Source organism: Pristiophorus japonicus, chromosome 11, assembly GCF_044704955.1.
Source record: "Pristiophorus japonicus isolate sPriJap1 chromosome 11, sPriJap1.hap1, whole genome shotgun sequence".
In the NCBI taxonomy this organism is placed as follows: domain Eukaryota; kingdom Metazoa; phylum Chordata; class Chondrichthyes; family Pristiophoridae; genus Pristiophorus; species Pristiophorus japonicus.
Window position 1 is genome coordinate 43,946,479 of NC_091987.1, and position 21,136 is coordinate 43,967,614.

At 42.3% G+C, this 21,136-nt stretch overlaps 1 protein-coding gene across 2 annotated transcripts in view; it reads left to right on the top strand.

The window, feature by feature from the left end:
• Positions 1-4,877, top strand: part of LOC139275719 (choline-phosphate cytidylyltransferase B) — a 90,171-nt gene extending 85,294 nt beyond the window's left edge. For both annotated transcript variants that reach the window (XM_070892898.1, XM_070892899.1), the window contains one exon: positions 1,116-4,877. In XM_070892898.1, the coding sequence (XP_070748999.1) occupies positions 1,116-1,316 (201 nt within the window). In that variant the 3' untranslated portion in view covers positions 1,317-4,877. The remainder of the gene's footprint in view (positions 1-1,115) is intronic.
• Positions 4,878-21,136: the final 16,259 nt, after the last annotated feature.

The following is a 21,136-nucleotide window of genomic DNA, read 5'->3' on the forward strand; positions in this document are numbered from 1 at the left end:
GGGAGACTGACACACAGACTAACATACCTGGCAGTAATTTGTTGCACTGTTTGTTAAAGAATTGCTTCCCAGCTTCAACCAGCGAGCAGCAAAGGCAGAATCTTGGGTTCTGCTCATCAGTACATTGGGATGAGCTGGGAATGGTCCATTATGAGAGTAAGGGGCCTCTTCCGAACGTTCAACAAGATTTGCAGTGACCTCATTTGGCTGAGCCATAGAGACCAGGAAGGTTCCAGGTTCAATTCCTGATTTATTTTAAATTAACTGTTCTCAGACAGGGCAGTACTAGAACTAGTACAGTTAGTCTCAGCGCCTGAAGCTTAGGGAGAGGAAAATTGGCCTGGGTTCCCACACCCAATCACTATCCAGTGACTCCTCCTGAAAATGTGCATGTTTGATTGTGTGTGATCATGGTGGGTGAGGACAGGATCGGACTTGGCTGCGATGACCCACAAACAGCTTGCTGAAACTCGCTACTAATGCTGAGACCTGAATAATAACCACTTATGGAACCAGTCAATGCCTTTAAGAGGAGGTGAAATGAGAATGAGTGGAAAATAAAAAGAAGAGAAGGGAAAAAAATTATGTATCTTAAATAAATATGAAGAGCGGGTTATTTACTGCCAAAGGCAATATTTGTTCGAGTGAATCAAATGTAGTTTTCCAATCAGAATCTGACGCGATTTGATTTTAAAAATCACCAAAACGAAAAACATAGTTGATTCATCCAGAACTTTATGTATAGCGACATTTAAAGCAAGAACAGGCTTTGCTGAAAGTTTGATAAGGCTCTGATTGGCCTAATCTTTGTGCCTGGTTCAGAAATCTGGGCTGAGTGAGTCGGTATTAATGTCATGAGAGTTTTTAAATCATACTTTGTGTTGCTCGGTGTGGTATGTGGGGCTTATAATCAAGGCATTAGCTATTAGGCTCAGTTGCTGCTTGTGACTGCATAAATCCATGAGGCTTAGGTAGGTGAAAAACAAATTCCACACATTTAGCTTAAAATCTCTGTTGTACAACACCACTATTCACCAAATTCAGGTCATCTGGCCATACTTGCTAAAGCATTACTCAGTCGTTCATCCAGATTTTTTTGTTTCCCTGCTTTACAGAAACAGGTTTTCCAGGAGAGAGGGGGTCGGATGCTGCAAGCTTTGTCTCCAAGGCAAAGCCCCTCAAGCAGCCCAACAAGAGAACGGTCCCAGTCCCCAACGTTCCAGTGGCCATTTACCAAAACCTCGCCCCCATCTTCCCCGAAAGCTGCTTCTGCCTCCATCAGTAGCATCAGTGATGGAGAGGAGGATGAAAAGTGAATGATGGGAACCTGCAGCACGTGAGCAGATGAATGGGATCAGCAATGATATAATCTCAGGCGAACCTTGGCCTTTTATTTTTCCTCTCCATCATTCCCAGGCACTTAATAGAGTCTGATCAATACGATTATTATACATGTTGTTTGTACATAAATCACAAATAGTAATTTCTAGATTGTACAGTAGTCCCCCACTACAAGAATTTGCGCTATATTTAATGTTGGACACAGCAATGTTAATGATTTCCATGTTGTTAGAGAAACCATATAAGATGTCCCTCAATGCAAAACTAAAACAATCTCAGAGGGTAACTGTGATAAGAATGTGTCGGTAAAAAGTTTCAGGCTGGTGCTATGAAAATGTGTTTAAAATTTGCCAAATCAAGAATCATAAACAAAACGGGGTGACATAATGCACAAAGAAATGAAGGCAAATTTTAAGACCTCCTCCTCCCTGACTTAGCTCATAATTAGAAGTTTCACAAGATAGCTTTTAAAAAAAAGTAACCCTTCCCCAAAATGAAATAGAAAAATTACAAAAATTGCATAGATAAATTCATAATAACCCATCATGTAATATTTGCAGTCTTCTGAATTAATGAGCAGGGTGAAAAGGAATAATTCTTAAATAGAAAATAATTTTAAAATGCAGCATTTACTTCAACAGTAATTGATTCTCATTTTGAGCTCTTACATGATTATCATCATAGGGTGAAGCAAACCAGTTAAACCTGCTTTTAAATCCGGCTGTGGAAACATTGGCCCAGAATTTGTGGGGAAAATAATGGTGAGTTTAATGCGCACACCGTTATTGGTCTGTAAATAACCCAGCAATATGTAGTCATGAAGAGATACCCCGTGAGTTGTGCATTACCACAAATTGCTGAGAGATTTGTGTCACTCCGCTGTGAGCCTCACGGAAATGGGAGCTCGCCATCAACCTCCCCATGAGTTTCAAGAATTTGCTGCATTTACATGCCACACAAAGGCCGGAATCTTCCCAGCCCTGCAAGTGCGCACTTGGAGGCAGCCCTACTGTCAAAATGGCCCTGATTGACAGCAGGTTAGGTCTGAACCCGTCTTCGGTGTCAGTTTCTCAGCTGTCAGGTCTGCGTGTGGATCGCAGACCCGATAGCAAGCAGTGGGCCAGTTAATTAAGATAGTTCAGAAGTAGTTGGAATGCTACTTATGAGGATTAAAAGCAGGCATTTACAATTTTACCAATCTTTTGCTGGATTTGCTGTCCCTCAGGTTTCACGCCAGGTAAGTGGAGTCGGGTTCTCAGTGACTCTATTGCTTTGGCTAGTTGACAGTTGCAGAAGTGTTATAAAAGCTACCATTTCTCCGCTGTTCACTTTCCAATGTCAGAAGCTGAAGTCTTCAGGATTTGACCTGTATACAGTTTGGAAGTGTTTGCAGTGAACTCTCTATTCACTGTCACCTCTTTGGAGCCACCTCTGTCACCACTGACAGATCGCTTCTGTCATCTCAACCTCACGTGTCATCTATTCCAGCAGCATCGGCGCCCTTGAAAAAATTTCAGAATCCCATCACGATCAGCCTCAACACCAACATCACTAAACACACCAGCATCACCAACAAGAACACCAACCTTCTCCACAATTAACTGATGCTGCACAGGACACCGAGCATCAGCACCCAATCACATTGCTGCCTGGGAGGCCAGGGATGACCTCACCATGGCCACATTTACTTCACTTGACCCTGTTCATCCTGGCTGCGACTTGATGCCCCAGGATGGCACCACCCCACACCAGCTCCATAAAGCATCCCTGCAATGCCCAAGCCATTCCTTTCCATTGTGGGAATACCCTTATGTCTCACCATTCACTACAACTCACTAAGCCACTTCCAAAGGTGTCCACAGATCTGTTCAAGAATGCAAAATGCTGAAAATAAAGATTTCAATGTTTGACAACACATCAACATAACCTTTACATGTGTATTGGCTAAAGGACCCAAGTGCTTACCCTTGCGTGTTGTTAGTTGGTATGATTGGACAAGGATGAGGGTGAGTGTGAGGGGTGGCTAGTGAGATGGGGAACTGATAATGTAGTTAGAGAGAGGGATGGGTGGAGGTGCAAAATAAGTTGGTGTGAGTAAGGATATGGCAGGGGTAGAGTCGGGAAGGCAGAGTGATGAGGATGTGATGAGTGGCACGGCAGGATGACATTGTGTGTGGCTTTGTAGTAACATTTCGTGATCTACTGAGATCATTGAAAGGTTTGCGCCACTGCAGCCAGGTCCTCCTAATGACATCCCTGCGTGTATCCTCCTGTGTAATGTGCAACCAGGCTGCGTTGGTGTCCTGGGGAAGTCTCTTCCACCTACGGGAAAGGAAGAGAACCTCCCTGCGTGCTGTGACTCCCTCCAGAAGCATCTGGAGGGATTGATGGGAGAGTCTTGGTGCAGCTGTGCACCTCTGTGCAGTGTTGGTCAGTGTTTGCAGCAGCTCAATGCTGCAGAACACTGACAGAAGAACTGTCAAAGCAATGGCGCATGGTCCCTTTAAGAAAACTGGCTGATGACGCGTCATCAAATGACATAATCAGACCGGCTTCCTGTTAATTGGCCGGGAACCCTGCAGGACGCGCTTAACAAGCCCAATCATCGGAAGATTGCTGCAAAAGGGCGGGCTCGAGCCAGCACCGCATTTCCCACATGCCACCAGCCCCACTGGACTCACCATGGGTGGCAAAATCATGACCAAAGTTAGGGCTGGTACCTAATGATGTAAAGACCCTTTTAACAATGACATTTACGTTCCTGCAATGCCACCCAATCTCTCCGACCCAGAAAGGGAACAGCTGAAACCGTGGCGTCTCATTCCTGCAGGTAGTAAATTGTTCTTAGAGGTTTTTCAAAATAAAAATTTTAAAAATCTCACTTTTCCTTTCTGTCTCTTTTAATCCAATCTTTCTTCCCCCTCTCTTTATTTCTCTTTCTGTATCTAATTTTAGACTCGAATTCGCCCTATTGCCTTCTCCACCGTTCTTCTGTTTCTTTCTCTATCCTTAAATAAGGGGATAGCCTGTTGGTCCTGTCATTCACCAAGGTCCCAGATGCCCCATTGACCTCGCCGCGCCATTATCAGCTTGCATTTCGAGCAAAGATTTTGCGAGCTGAAGGGCGAGGAAAACAATCTAACAAACGAGACACGCTGCAAGATGCCCTGCTCCAGCAAATTCTGGGCCATTGTGTAATCAGTCTGAGACCAGGAGCTGCAGTGAGTGACTTGTGGCTGACCACACCAGATTTCCATTGTGGGCTGTGCAATGCACTGAGCTGAAGTTTGGTAAATGTTGAATGTTTTGAGAGCACAGACAGGAATGGCACTTTCCCAAAACAAAAAGAACGCAACTGCTGCCAACGAAGCGGAAGCTGCATAGAAGCGATCGGCGCACGTGCGCTTCCGGATCGTTACGGAAGCAGGCTCGTTAAAAATTCCGGTCGTTGGCAGCAGTCACTCGGTTTAAAAAAAAAACCTGCTTCCGTTTGTAAAGCCGGTTTAACACTGCACAAGAGCTATATTTTACGCGGTTCCAACCCATCCATTCAGAGACAGCCCTCTATCAGAGGATCTCGATGCTTCACTCTAGACCTAACTCCAGAGATAAACTGTCACCCTTGGCATCGCTGTAAAATAAAAAACATTTCTCAGTGATGCAGAAGTGTCAATATAAATGCACCATCTGTCTTATCTCTTCCATTTTTATTGCTTTAGTATTCAATCTTCTGTGGCATTGCACACAGGGAGTCAAGAGCAGGTGAATTAGAGTTAGAGGGTGGGGGAATAATTAGACCAGTGTGCACAGGTGTAATTCATCCCCTATTTTAAAGTCAGACATTTGGTCCACACTTCAAATAATATGGTTATTTTATATTATAGTTAAATAGCATACCTTACAGCAATTTGAGAAGCTGAGGTGTAGAGTTAGTTGGAGCGTAGAAACTCTTCACTGTACTGACTGAGGGAGTTGGGAGACTTACAACGGAGGTACCACAGCAGTGTAATTACAGCATGACAAGTTTATATAGGCAGTTTTCATTCCCAGTGTGGATATAGAAAATTATCATGGAAAAGTTGACAGGAAGTCCACACAGATTATAGAACTCTTAAGGTGCAAAATTGGGCTATTTTGCACCTCTGGGGTCGCTAACAGTGTGCAAATGAGTTTGCCACCGGGCGCAGCGCTGTTTACGACTCCTGCCATATTGGGCGAGAGTTTAGCAACGGCACTACAACTTTGCATCCCGATCTCCTGCACTCGGAGATCGTGATGTCATCGCCACGCACATCGCCCCGGTCCTAAAATTGGCTTCTCCCACCCCTGCAGCAGCGCGGGGTGATAGCTGTGACAGCTTCAGGGGATGCGTATCGGGCGGGTGGCTGGCCGGCCGCTATCACGGCAAAGTACAGAAAAAAACGTACCGCTCCTCGTGCGGTATCTTCGCGGGTTCACGCCCGCTATCGCTTAGCCCGGCACTCTGCTCGAGTGCTGGACTGATCGCGCAGCACCCCCACTCTCTGATGGTCCGCAGATTTGGCAGCGTGGGCCCGTCCCTTTAATTGAGGGAAGGGCTCCTTGGACGCGGCCGTGCTGTGTGGTCAAGTGCGTAATGCTGCGGTGGTGTCTGCCTCGTTACTGCCCCAGGATTGTAGTGAAGTGCTTGATTTAGCACTCCACTTTCTTCCAGGGGCGATAACCCCCAAACAGGGCGATACCGAATTTCTCCCCCTTAATATATTATATATAGATGTAAAAAACCTAAATGTTATTCAGTTTCTAAATGTTTTATTATTTCTGCGGTGGTTCAATAAGTTGGAGTCTTACACTACCACCTGAGGACATGAGTTTGAACCCCTGCCTTGATAGACATGCCCGCCTATGGCAAGATTTGACAGCACTTAGTCAGGCTCAATGTTCAGCTATGATCTGTTTGAATGGTGGTGCAGGCTCGAAGGGCTGAATGGCCTATTCCTGCACCTATTTTCTATGTTTCATTATCTATGTTTCCCTGTCATTTTAAAAAATTCATTCCTGGGATGGGGGTGTTGCTGGCAAGGCTAGCATTTATTGCCCATCTCCAATCTGCACTTTGCTCTGCATGGCCGGTTTCTTCTATTGCGCCATGTTTTTAAATTTCTGCGCATGCACGGTACTTACAATGGAAAAGCCGGTGAGTGGCCTGTACGGGATCCTTCCCATCACTGCGTGGCCGCGCGGCTTAGTGGGAACATTGGTTAGGCCCCTGGATTATACACCAACTGATGCCAGGATGTTTGATCTTTGGAAAGGGAGGTGGCACAAAAAAAATGATGAGGACTAGTCTCATCCTGTTGAAATCCACCTCCTAATTAGCACTGTTCTATTTCTGAGACAACCAGTACCAAACACCATCTCGGCTTTCTGCATGAAAGTAAAGCTAAATGCATACAACAGCAATGGGCTTTGAAAATGGGGGAAGGGCAATAAAAGGAAAATCTCCTATGAATTTAAGTTCTACTATCCTTCAATTGTTGGGCATTGGAAGTATTCTGCTTTCAAATTATAATCAGAATGTCCTATGATGAGACCATTCATGTTGCAACACCATATATAGTAGAAATGAATCCAACTTTCAGATAACACTGAGCTTTGCCAGCGGTGAAGAGACTCATAGCTTCAAAAACTCTGGAAATCTGCAATGCATTTCTTGCAGGGAGGCGGATCAGTAGCAATAGAGTCTTTGATGGTTTTAAAGTCATGGTTTTGCTTATTCTAAATAGAATCTCAAATTCCACACGTTATTGTTTTTGAATGCAAACTGATCAGAATGTTTCATATTAGAGCACTATATGATTTTAGTAAATTATATACCGTTACACTAATCCAATATACGTCTCAGTAGCCAACAACTGACCCACTTTAGTCGATTGTCAAATATCACTGGTCCTTCAACAACGTAGAGTTTATTGACCATTAGCATCTGTTGTGAAAGTCACTGCTGGCAACCACTCCATGGATCTTTCTTTCTCTTTGTCTCTTCATAATATTAGATGGCTCTAATCTCATCAAAGGTTCAGAGAATATTATAAACTGTTCTCCCACTTTATGTTATCTGAACCTTGGTGAATTACAGAACCTCTGCAAAGTGAAAGACTTTCACAAGTACACTATTTAAGGTGTAAAAATACTTAAATTACAATTTAAAACTTTTTGCACACAAGACAATAGTAATGACTGCTGCCAACAATGAAAATTAAAACAATTTACTGTGGCTCAAGATGAAGCCTTATACGTATAAACACATACACACAGGGTTGAGGTTCAGTATCTGCCCAGAGGGGTATGCATGGTGTAAAGGCCTAAAACTGACAGCCCCTTAGCTTCTTTGATCCCCAATGAAGAATAGAATATACAATTGTATGTGGAAGCTGCACAAATAGGAGGATTACAATTGTCCAACCTGGGGGAGCAGTTATATTGCAGCTGAAATAAGTAATCAATACAATCCTGTATAATTCTTAAACTCACTTAAAGCAGAGTATTTTCAGTGTAGAATTTCTAAACAGCTCATCACCATGGTCAGCACCTTCTGGCCGTCTTCAAAGTGTCTTTATGGAGCAGGTAGCTGTGCTACCTTTATTGTTTTAATGGGGAATTTTATTTGGTAATGCCAGAAATAAATAGCATTTTTTGGGGGATGGGTGGAGAAACAGATCACAGACCTTTGGTTAAATTGCAGAAAGCTTCTGTTCAGCTCAGCTGGGTGCAATGCACCTTCTTGTAATGATGATGCAAACTATTTAAAATAACAAGTGCATTGGTAGCTGCTATTCAAGCCTTCATTTTCAATTACAAGCCACTATACTACCAGGCAAAGTAAGACTTCTGTTCCATACTGTTCAATTTATTCATTGTTCACATTGGGAATGATTTCCCAATTGATCAGAAAGGCTTCAAAAGCAGGAGACCACTTCTAAAAATAGGAGACTTTCGGGTCTGCTGCAGTTAAGAGGCAGTTTGCCATCTATAACTTGTGGAAGCCTCTGTATGAAATAAATTCCATTTCAATTCTACATAGTCAGACCTGTTAATTACAAATTCCTAAGGAGGGTGGCTGGTATGGAATCATTCTCATCAGAGGTTTAAAGCGTTCATCTGATGTTAGAGTGTCCATGAGCAGCAGGGAAGACATTTGATAAAGGGAGGCTAATTAGTGATCATTATGTTGAAGCAAATAAAAAGCCAGCACAACTAGACCAAAACAACTGAGCTGATATTTCTAGCTTAGCTATGGAGCAAAAATTCTTCTTCAACACAAAGATTTTATTTCCATTATTTTCTGTTTTATAATTTTAAGCAGGTGTACAAAAGGCATTGCATGCAACATAAAGTGGACTCTGGAGGAATTCCTTTAAGGTTGATGAAATGCAGCTTTAAAAAAAAAACCTAAAATACTCTAATTTACATTTTCTTCACCTAAAACAGTTATTCAAGCAGTAATCAGAGGAAATGAATCTTACCAAGGAAAGATTTGTGCCTCTGCTGTAGACAAATAATTAGGCAAGTGAAGGGATGAGCTCCAAAAGGACCAAATGCAGAAAAGCTTTGTGAATGCCAAAAGCAAAACTGCAACCTTTTCCAGTTTTCAGGTCACCAGAGATAGAAACTGACGAGTGGAAGTTGCCCATTCTGTTTTATATCTGGTTCTTCTCCCCCACAAATTGACCAAAAAGGTATCCTCCATTCTGATTTCTTCCGAGGTGTTTTGTGCAAGTAATGCCTTGACATATTTTATTTGAGGCATTTGTAGTATATTCTGTCCATGTATTATGTACTCTGAACTGTTGATTCACACTCCAGTTTATGAACACACCATCTCCACTTAATAAATTGTACTTTGTTCCTGTGGCCATTTTGTTCAACTTTTTTAAAATGACAGTTACACACTTTAATGTAATTTTTATTTATTGAGATATACTGACTGTAAAAATACAAATAGAAAAAAGGACAATAAAGACTGAGTTTAAAACAAGTGATCTCCAGCTCACTACTGTGTGTGCCGAGTTATCTCCACTGCAGTCAATTTCTTCTAAGTGCACCACTATGCAAGATATTTCTACATACACTGCATTCAGAGATTCAATCCTCTTTAAAAAGTGAGATGGAAAGAAACTTGTACTTTAAATGTGCTCAAACAGTGCCGTCTCTGCGGTGTGGGACAGATAATTGCTAAATTAACCAGGCATTGGCAAATTCAAAGCATCAGGAGGTACAGTTTCTGCTAATCTGCAAAAGAATTATCAGCGCAAAATAGGTGAAATCGGATAAACCAGCCCAAAATATTGAGCAATTTTAAATGCAGGTTACCTTAAGTGTAAATCGAGTTTCTATGATCTTTAACGCTGCCTTAAAAATCATTTCGCCCGAAGCCAGCCCTGTCTATTAAATTGGTCACGCCCTCAAACAGAAATAATGAGGACGGCGAGTTTCTGCCGATTGTGCCCGTTTGTGGCGTTTCCAGAAGGCTCTTCAAATTGAGCTCATTTTCTTTTGGCACACAGGCATGTTTTAAAATATTTTACATGCTATAAATATTTAATTTACTAAGAAACTGACTATTATACACCAATGAAACTAGTAAATGGTATCGTTTTTTTTTTAAAAAAGCAAAAACAAAATACTGCGGATGCTGGAATCTGGAATAAAAATAGAAAATGTTGGAAATCTCAGCAGGTCAGGCAGCATCTGTTTCTTTTTAAAGTCATTTTCAGTGATTTAAGATAATATTGCACATAGGTGGAGGACGAGACACTTATTTAAAATGCTTATTTTTTCTGATAAACCCATTTTTAGCTGCATTAATTAAACTCTTAAAAACGTGAATATATATTTTAATGCAAAAGGAAAAAAAAAATCCATTCTGTATCCCTGACTTAAGGCTGACTCATGGAAGATTTTAAGTTTGTGATTATTCAAACTAGTTTGGGCGGAAACTTGGACCATAATGTCACTTTGGAAAAGAGTGATTTGCCCCATTATTTTTCTTTATCTTTCAGTCAAGAATGTGGGCTGCACCAAACTGCATAATCAATAATAGTTTGGTAGTAGTCCTATAGCACTTTTACAAAACAAATGGTAAACACATTGCTGTTTCCATGCTGTTCATGCTATATGAAAGCTGTTAGCTAGTGTTTTTAAAAAGATGTATTGCCAGAGAGTATTGTGTTTCAACCTGGACCTACACAAACAGTTGTAAAATATTGGGACAATCAAAAACCATGGGCCAGGGGCCACAGGTGATACCTCATAATTTCTACAAGAAGTGTCTGAACAACCGAGATATTTTGACAATTACACATTTAAGTAGCAATGTTACTCAACAGTAAGGACATTTCACAGACGTTCATTTTAGTGCTGAAATTAAAACTAGTCATTTTTAAACTGATTGATCCAGTTCAAGTATTTAAGCTGTCAGATCAAGCTTCTACTAGCCGTAAAGGAAATCTGCTGCTTGCAAAGGCAGTAACACATACCGGGAACTGAGCAGGGTAGGCCGTGGTATTACATGCCACACCTGGAACAGCTTTCAAACTTTGATTCTTCTGAAGCCTTCCAGTGTGGATTTGACATGCTCATGTAGGAGTTGCTTCTCAAAAAACTGTATTTTAAATGCTCACATTGGAGATCAATCAACACACTTCTGAACCATGCAAATCTGTGCAATAGTCTACTATTCTGGTTTACATGTCCAGAACGTCTATGGTAGATTGATGTAACAATTTGACTCTCATTACTATTTCAACAGCCTGTGTACTGTTCCACAGCCTTGCACTTTCATGGTGTCTGTTTGGCTCAGTGATAACATTCTTAGCTGAGTCAGAAGGTTGTGGTTCCAAGCCCCACTCCAGCACATAAATCTATGCTGATGCTTCAGCGCAATGCTTGTTGCATTATTGGAAGTACTGTCTTTTGGTTGAGACTTTAAACTGAGATGCCTACATGCCGGTTCAGGCTGATATAAAGATCCCATGGCACTTTTTCGAAGAGCAGGGAGCTCTCCTCCTGTCCTGGCCAATATTAATCCCTCAATCAACAACACTAAAAAAAATAGATGAACTGGTCATGATTGTTTGTGGGATCTTGCTGTGCATAAATTGGCTGCTTTTTTTGCCTACAAAACAACAGTGATTACACTTCTAAAAGCAATTTGCTGGCTGTAAAGCAGTTGCTTTCGGCCATCCTGAGCACGTGAAAGGCAATATAAATGCAAGTCTTTTTCCTTTTAATGAGACTGATGTGGGTAGTTTCTTTGTTGATGAATCTAACCCAGTGAGCTTTGTAAGAAGCAATTCTCATTTGCAAGCTACCTCGAGAATATCGGCTTCTGCTCCTGTTAGCAAACAGTGAACTTTTCTGCACAAGACCACCATTTGGAGAGTCTGTTACAAGCTGTATGGACAGATTCCCAGGGGTCATACTGCAGCTGTATAATAAGAACATAAGAAATAGGAGGCTACCTAGCCTCTCGAAGCTTCTCCGCCATTTAAGATCATGGCTGATCTGATCATGGACTCAGCTCCACTTCCCTATTACCCTTATCGCTCAAAAATCTGAATATATTTCAGGCGGAAATGGACAATGACCCAGCCTCCACAGCGCTCTGGGACAGAGAATTCCACAGATTTAGAAACCTGAGAAGACATTCCTCATCTCAGTTTTAAATGGGCGGCCCCTTATTGAGACTATGCCCCCTAGTTTTAGTTTCTCCCATGAGTGGAAATGTCATGTATTCAACTGTCATTGTAACCCATGTATAAACTGACCTAAGTTGTACTCCATGAGAACACTGACCACTAGGTGGTGAACTTGTGGGAGACACTCCTAACCTGGACTTTCAGGTATAAAAGGGGAAGCTTCACCTAGCTTCTTCACTGCAGTGCTGGCTAATAAAGGTTACTGGTCACAGAGTGACCTTCTCTCAAGTATGGGCCTCATGTGCATTTGTACTGTATAGTAAGGACATATTATTGCCGACGAGAAACTGGGATTCAAACCATGCGAGCATGGCCACTAGCAGCACAGGCGAGAGGTACTGTGTCGGTGATGATTGGGATGATTTTATTGAGAGACTACAGCAAAGTTTCATCACTAAGGAATGACTGGGACAGGATTCGGCTGACAAACGCAGGGCTCATCTCCTGACGGTTTGTGGATCCAGGATGTACTCCCTGAAGGACCTTCTAGCGCCAAAGAAGTCAGAGGACAGGACTTTTGAAGAGCTCAGTAAGTTGATCGGAGAACACTTTAAACCGGCGAGCAGCATGCACATGGTGAAACACCGGTTTTACACACACCGGCGGCGAGAAGGGCAAAGCGTTCCAGACTTCGTGGCAGACCTCCGGCGACTGGCAAGCCTATGTAAGTTCCCAGATGCATGCAGAGCGGAGATGCTGCGAGACTTTTTTTTATTGAGGGCATGGGGCACGCTGGGGTTTTCAGGAAACTGATTGAGACCAAAGACTTGACCCTGGAAACGGCGGCTTTGATGATCCAGACATTTATCTCAGGGGAAGATACCAGAATGATGTTTGACAAAAATCTTGGTTTAAATGCAGCAAATGGACAGGGAGTCAACATTGTTAACATGGCACACAGTTCTCCAGGCAGACAGGGACAATCGGACATGCCCGAGCATGTAGTCAAACCCAAAGGGGAATTCAACAGAGACAATGGCTAGCTAAACAGCAATTTATGCCATTGCAAGGGACAATGCGGCCAGTAATGGGGCCATCAACACCTATCAATGGTGCGCTGAAGGACAGTTACAGAGACAATCAGAGACGATCGACTGGTAATGGACCTTTTATTTCCAATAACGGCTCATATTAGAGGTATGGAGGCAAACACACAGCCAGAGCTTGCAGGTATCAGCAATATACCTGCAGAAATTGCAACATCAGCGGTCACTTGGCGCGTATGTGCAGGAAGCCTGCAGCCAGGTTGAGGTAAGAGGAGGGCGGGCCCGATGTAAGCCCTACGAGGCCAAATGGACACTGGGGGAAATCGCTGGAAGCTGAAGTTCAGCGAGTTCATGTGGAGCACATATGCAGTTCATACACCAGGACGCCACCGATAATGATGAAAGTGCTCTTCAATGGCATCCCAGTATCAATGGAGCTGGACACGGGTGCCAGCCAGTCGCTGATGAGTATCAAACAGTTCGACAAGTTGTGGGCGTCCAAGGCCAGGAGGCCAAAATTAGTGCCGATTGGCGCAAAGCTACGGACATATACAAAGGAGATCATTCCGGTGCTAGGCAGCGCCACGGTAGTCATGACCCACAAAGATTCGGAGAACAGGTTGCCACTCTGGATTGTCCCGGGGGACGGTCCCGCACTGCTGGGGAGGAGTTGGCTTGCTGTCATGAACTGGAAATGGGGCGATGTCAATGCAATTTCTTCTGTGGAGCGAATATCATGCTCACAGGTCCTGGATAAATTTGACTCACTATTTCAACCCGGCATTGGCACTTTCATGGGGACCAAGGTAGTGATTCACATAAACCTGGACGCCAGGCCAGTACACCACAAGGCCAGAGCGGTGCCGTACGTGATGCGGGAAAAGATGGGCGGCATATTGGACCGCCTGCTGAGGGAAGGCATCATCTCGCCAGTCGAATTCAGTGACTGGGCGAGCCCGATTGCTCAAGTCGGATGGGTCGGTCAGGATATGTGGTGATTACAAGGCCACCATCAATCGGATGTCACTCCAAGACCAGTACCCGCTACTGAGAGCGGAGGACCTCTTTGCGACGCTATCCGGTAGAAATGTTTTTTCAAAATTGGACCTGTCTTCAGCTTACATGACCCAGGAGCTGGCGAGTGAGTCGAAGAAGCTGACCACCATCACGACACACAAGGAGTTGTTTGAGTACAACAGATGTCCGTTTGGGATTCGCTCTGCCGTCGCGATCTTTCAACGAAACATGGAAAGCCTCAAGTCGATTCCAAGTTCGGTGGTTTTTCAAGACGACATACTCATCACGGGTTGCGATACTGAGGAACACTTCCACAACCTGGAGGAGGTGCTACGCAGACTGGACCGGGTAGGTCTGCGACTGAAAAAGGCGAAGTGCGTCTTCCTAGCTGCAGAGGTAGAATTCCTGGGGATGAGGGTAGCAGCAAACGGGATCAGACCTACTGCGTCCAAAACGGAAGCGATCCAGAGAGCACCCAGACCCCGTAACATGACGGAGTTGTTCGTTCCTGGGGCTCCTGAACTATTTTGGTAACTTTCTTCCCAAATTGAGCACGCTGTTAGAGCCGCCACACATGCTCCTATGCAAAGGTTGCGAATGGGTCTGGCAGGACAGCCAGGAAAGGACTTTTGATAAAGCATGCAATTTGTTATGCTCCAACAATCTGTTAATGCTATATGACCCATGTAAGAAACTTGTTAACGTGCGATGCGTCGTTCTATGGGGTCGGGTGTGTGTTGCAGCATGTTAATGCCAAGGGCCAGTTACAGCCAGTAGCTTATGCCTCCAGAAGTCTGTCCCAGACAGAAAGGGGCTACGGGGTGGGAGAAAAGGAAGCGCTTGCATGTGTACATGCAGTAAAAAAAAATGCACCAGTACCTGTTTGGCAGGAAATTCGAACTGGAGACAGATCACAAACTCCTAAAGTCCCTTTTGGCCATAAATGCAAATGCGTCGGCCCGCAAATAGAGGTGGGCACTCATGTTAGCTGCCTTTGACTGTACAATTCGGCACAGACAGGGCACTGAAAACTGCGCCAATGTACTCAACCGGCTCCCACACTTGCCACCACTGAGCGGGCAACCAAGCATGCTGCTGAGATGGTCATGGCTGTTGAAGCTTTCGAAAGCGAAGGCTCACCCGTGACAGCCCGTCAGTTCAAAGTCTGGACAAATAGAGACCCGCTACTGTCTTTAGTCAAGAAATGTGTCCTGAATGGGGACTGGGCAGCCACGTACGGGCATGCCCTGAGGAATTTAAAACATTTCACAAGCGCAAGGATGAACTCTTGATTCAGGCGGATTGCCTACTATACGGAAACCTAGTAGTCATGCCCCAGATGGGCAGAGGTGTGTTCATCAGAGAACTCTACAATGAGCACCCGGGCTGTGTCATGATGAAGGCAATTGCCAGGTCACAAGTTTGGTGGCCAGGGATAGATGCAGACCTGGAACTTTGTGTTCACAGGTGCAACACGTGTGCCCAGCTCGGCAATGCGCCCAGGGAAGCCCCCCTTAGCCCCTGGTCCTGACCCGCCAAGCCACGGTTACACATCCATGTGGACTACGCAGGTCCTTTCATGGGAAAAATGTTTTTGGTTGTAGTAGACGCCTACTCCAAATGGATCGAGTGTGACATTCTCGATTCAAGCACATCCTCTGCCATGGTAGAAAGTCTACAGGCAATGTTTGCCACCCATGGTCTACCGGTCGTCTTGGTCAGCGACAATGGCCCGTGCTTTACAAGCATTGAATTCCAGGACTTCATGGCAGGAAATGGTATCAACCATGTGAGAACAGCACTGATCAAGCCGGCCTCAAATGACCAGGCAGAATGAGCAGTGCAGATAATCAAACAGGGGATGCTCAGAATCCAAGGGGGTTCCCTACAAAGCCGCTTATCACGACTCCTGTTGGCCAATAGATCCCGACCACACTCACTCACAGGGGTTCCACCCGCAGCGCTGCTAATGAAAAGGATGCTCAAAACCAGGTTATCCCTTATACACCCCACCATGAAAGAAATTGTTGAGAGTAGGCGCCGGTCACAATGTGACTACCATGACGGGAATGCGAGGGCGCGATGTATTGATGTCAATGACCCTGTCTTTGTCCTCAACTATGCTGCAGGGCCCAAATGGTTCGCAGGCACTGTGATTGCTAAATAGGGGAATAGGATTCTGGTAGTTAAACTTACCAATGGACAAATCTGCTGCAAACACGTGGATCAAACTAAAAGGAGGTTCAGCAACCCCATAGAAGAAGCAGAGGAAGAACACGATGTAGGGTTCACTCCCCCACAGTTGACTGAACACTGGAACCAAGTGGAGGAGAGTCCAGTCACTGTAGGCAGTCCGGACAGGCCTGAGGCACCGCAAACAGCAAAGCAACCGGAGCCCCAACTCAGGCGCTCTATAAGGGAACGTAAACCACCAGAGACTTCACCTGTGATCCCAATAAGACTTTGGGGGGGGGGGGGGGGCGGGGAGGAGGTGATGTCATGTATTCAACTGTCATTGTAACCCATGTATAAACTGACCTAAGTTGTACACCGCGAGAGCACTGACCACTAGGTCGTGAACTTGTGGGAGACACTCCTAACCTGGACTCTCGTATAAAAGGGGAAGCTCCACCCACCTTCTTCACTTCAGTGCTGACTAATAAAGGTTACTGGTCACAGAGTGACCTTCTCTCAAGTATGGGCCCCGTGTGCATTTGTACTGTATAGTAAGGACATATTAGGAAATATCCTCTCTGTATCCACCTTGTCGAGCCACCTCATTATTTTATACGTGTTGATAAGATCACTTCTTATTCTTCTGAACGCCAATGAGTTGAGGCCCAATCTTTCTTCATAAGTCAACCTCCTCATCTCCGGCATTAACCTAGTGAACCTTCTCTGAACAGCCTTCGATGCAAGTATATCTTTCCTTAAATATGGAGACCAAAACTGTACACAGTACTCCAGGTGTGGCCTCACCCATACTCTGTACAGTTGTAGCAGGACTCCTCTGCTTTTATACTTTATCCACCTTGCAATAAAGACCATTCCATTTCCCTTCCTGATTACTTGCTGTATCTGTGTACTAACTGTGTTTCATAAACAAGGACCCCCAGGTCCCTCTGTACTGCAGCACTTTGCAATTTTTCTCCATTTAAATTATAATTTGCTTTTCTATTTCCCCTGGTTGAGGCAGCAACTGGGGTACTGTACAGATTTCTGCAACATAAAGTCAGTGCAAAGGTGAGGAATTAGGATGATCCTGATACCAAAGGGAAGGGCAATGAAAAAAAAAATAAGCTAGAACTCTTCAGGTTTAAAAAGAAACATCTCACTGGGGTGTTAATTGAGGCATAAATATGGCACAGAAAAAGTAAACCCAAATGCACTAGGGCGGCAGCACGAGGTAATAAGTTAAATTATGAAAGAGAAATTTAAAATCTATCAGGAGTATTTCTTCAAACAGCTTTAATAATAATGCCGACAATGGATGCATTAGTTCCCAAAGAACCCCAACATCTTCTCTGTAGCGATATGGGCCAAATTACTGGCTAATATGCATTTCTTCAAACATAAGGGAGATTGCTTTTTACCCAAATCCAATTCCATCTCTGACCAGGAGGCTTCTTTGCACTGCAAAGAGTTAAGCTTGAGTATTCCTCTTGGTACAATAGCCTTCCAGTGGATCGGAAGAATGCGAGAAACGTTTAGTTTATTGAGGGTTGAAGCAGTTTCACATGTCTGAAAGTCACACAGCATCAGAATACACGATAAGCAAGCACTGTGGGTATCAGTTATTGGGAGGAGTTATGATATTTGAAATTTATCTTGAAACCAAGAGTTGGTATCACCTGAATTATATTAAACTTTCAAAAATCTTCTTTATAAATTACTTGGACTAAAAGCTATTAGTATCAAAAAACACCAAAACCAGTATTAAAAAATACAAAACTAGCATTTTTGCTGCATACATATATCTCAGACAAGACTGCTTTTGGAAGGAGAAAACTAAATATGGTTCAGAATAAAATTCGACAAGCTGGATTTTTCTCTGCTGATGCCCAGGAAGTTACCCAACTTGCTCTTTCTCCATGGTGCAGCCATAAGTTTGCCAGGGTTGTCTCTTATTTTAATTAGGCATGGGAGCAAGTTCAGGCACTGAGTTCTGGATCCAGGAGTGCACTTAGTGCACTAACTGCTTCTATACAGCACTGGAAGAAAATGACTGGCTCTCACATGCAATGGGATAGAAGAAAAATCATCAAAAAGGCACAGACCTAGGATCCAAATTCTTAAAAAAATGATTCCAATTGTAAAACCTGACTTTGATGAGGTGGAAACAATGAAGGAGTGTTAAATGACAAATAAATTGTAAATATTGTTACTAAATAAATCACCATTATTTATAAAATAGTTGGCATCAGCATTGGGCAATGGATAATTTATAAGGATGGAAATAAATCAATTTATGAAAAATTAGTTTTTATTTAATAGAGGACTTCAGATAAGTTTCAGCTTTAGTTATTTGCATTTTTGATCTCCATAGAACTTTGCTTTGAAACCCATAATCTGTCAGTGTTTACGGAAAGAATATTCTTTTGGTGCTAGCTTGGTGTATGTAATTCTATCTTTAAACAAGGCGGCGGCAAAAATACTTATTTGTATTTGGGTTTCGAAGAACGCTCTAAAGTGCTGGACCACGTGATGTTACAGTAGCTGCTCTTGGTTTGTTTTCAAGTCACAGTGTGATGAAGCGATCACATTTTTAAGCAACTGAATATTGTTTTAAATGTTGAAACTTTGTCTTCTGAAAATTCATACTTCACCAATACAAGTAATGGAATAACCCAGATATTTTGACTTTAACTAATCTGTAAACAAGTTTACAAACCATGTGTGCTTGGATGTTATTAAACACAGAAAAACATGGGGAGAGAATAATTTTAAAATGAATTACTGAACATGGTCATGAAACATCAGTGTACTCGTAAAATCAAAAATGTACACAAAACACTTCATACGTGTGTAAGATAATCATTTAATGTTCCTCATAAAGGCTCCACATAATTTCTTTTTCAAACTCAAACAATCCTTTACAATAAAAATTCTATAGCTTCTTCACAAATCAATCATGTAAAAGAATACTCAAGCCTGAACATGCAAACATATGCACTTGTGCTTTCTACCCAACTTCAGAAAACCATAGAATGCCTTTCTCAAAACTACCATGGCTGTATTACAGATAGCAGAAATGCATAAAAATAATTTCAAAAATAAACACCATCTTTATTCCTGATACCATTTAGAATTTGGTAGAAAATTTAAAGAGACAGCATTCACTTTATTGTCTTGGTTATTTTAAGATTGTAAAATATATTTTTCTATTGTATTATCACTTTGTTTTAAACTATCTGACAAACTATTTTAGTTATTCCAAATATAATTCTATATTTTATAAAGATGCAGTTATTGGTTCTCGTTATTTATCTGGTTTATAACATCAGAGGTTAATAAATTCAGCAGTTTATTATCCAAATATTGTTGGATCATATTAAAATAGTATAAAATCACAGGTAGCAATGTATTAGTTATATATTTCTTAGTACATAATCAGCACAGATAATCCCTTCAATAATCAAATGCAACTAACTGATCTAGGCTGTCATGATCATTTGGTATAACCACTGCTTAAATATTCCATGCGCTGTATATAAGTAAAACAGTCAGGAGAAGGTAGGTTATTGATCACTACAGGACATGGTTTGTCCATTTACAACAGGTATTGGAGGGTTGATGACATTTCAACAGTGGTGACGAATTACAACCAGAATGATAATGGGAACTGAATGTACTCTGCTGATTTTAAGGTATAAAATACTATTAAATCACTAGTGTTGAGTATTAGGGAGTGGCTTAACATTGTGGCAGTCACATTGAATCAAGTTGTTACTAAGTATTATTAGGTCAGAGTGATATTTTAATACTCTCTCATTTAGGAATCTTTAATCTAAGTAGAGTTCATCATCCATTTTCCAAAACCCTTAATTTAAAAAAAAAGCAATGATCCATAACAATGTCACAAAGAGTAGAATGTGAAATTTTAGATGGGCTAGGGTCCCTACTAAGTTTTACTCTTTGCATGTACAAATCAGATTTAGACTAAAGTAAAATTGGAGAATATTGCTCAATTGGTAGCCTACGACGAACACCTCTTTTAAATAATTAAAAGTTAACTTGTGCAAAGCAATTAATGTTCTAAATAACAGTGCATAAAAAACAATTGTTCAAAGAAAAATAGTACCATATTACAGCAATCAACTGTTCTGAGATTCCATTAATTGAGAGACCATAAAAAATAGTGGGCAAGACACAGATGCGTCAAGGAAAGCACCGAGCATTTCAGTTTAATGTGTGCCACTTCCACCTTGGACTCGAGGTGCAATTTTAAGTCTTTGTGAAAACACATTTAACACCTTTGATGTCGTGAAACACATGTAAAAAGTCTTTCAAAATACTCAATGTCCCTCAGGTCAGCAAACACTTGCATGATAAATAGGACTAGAATATTGTCTGAAGATTTACAGTTTCCAAGTCTTGAATGTCAAACATCTGAAAGCCTTTATATATGAAATACTGTCTCCTTTCAAAAAAACATGCATGATCGTGGAATGGAATATGGACAATGAAACATCCAAAATATGCATTCTCAACTATAATTTTAATTTGAAAGGAGCAGAATGTTTATCTTAAGTGAAAGTTATATTGTATATTAAAAATATCTTCTGGAGGGTATTATTTTTAAAACACTATTTTGTAAGAATTGCCTAATGTTTCTCACCCAACAGCTCCCACCTCCTTCCAGGTGAACTTGAATAACTAAAAGCGTGTTTAACACTTCTGCCACCACCCATGGACAGCACCAGGTAGCATGCACCATTCAGTTAAAGTCTGAAACAATATTTCTGACAAGCAGGAGTGTCACTGTACATCTTGTCTTCTTCAATTACAATATCTCAATTGAAAGGTTGTTGGTTCTGGAATTAAAACACCATA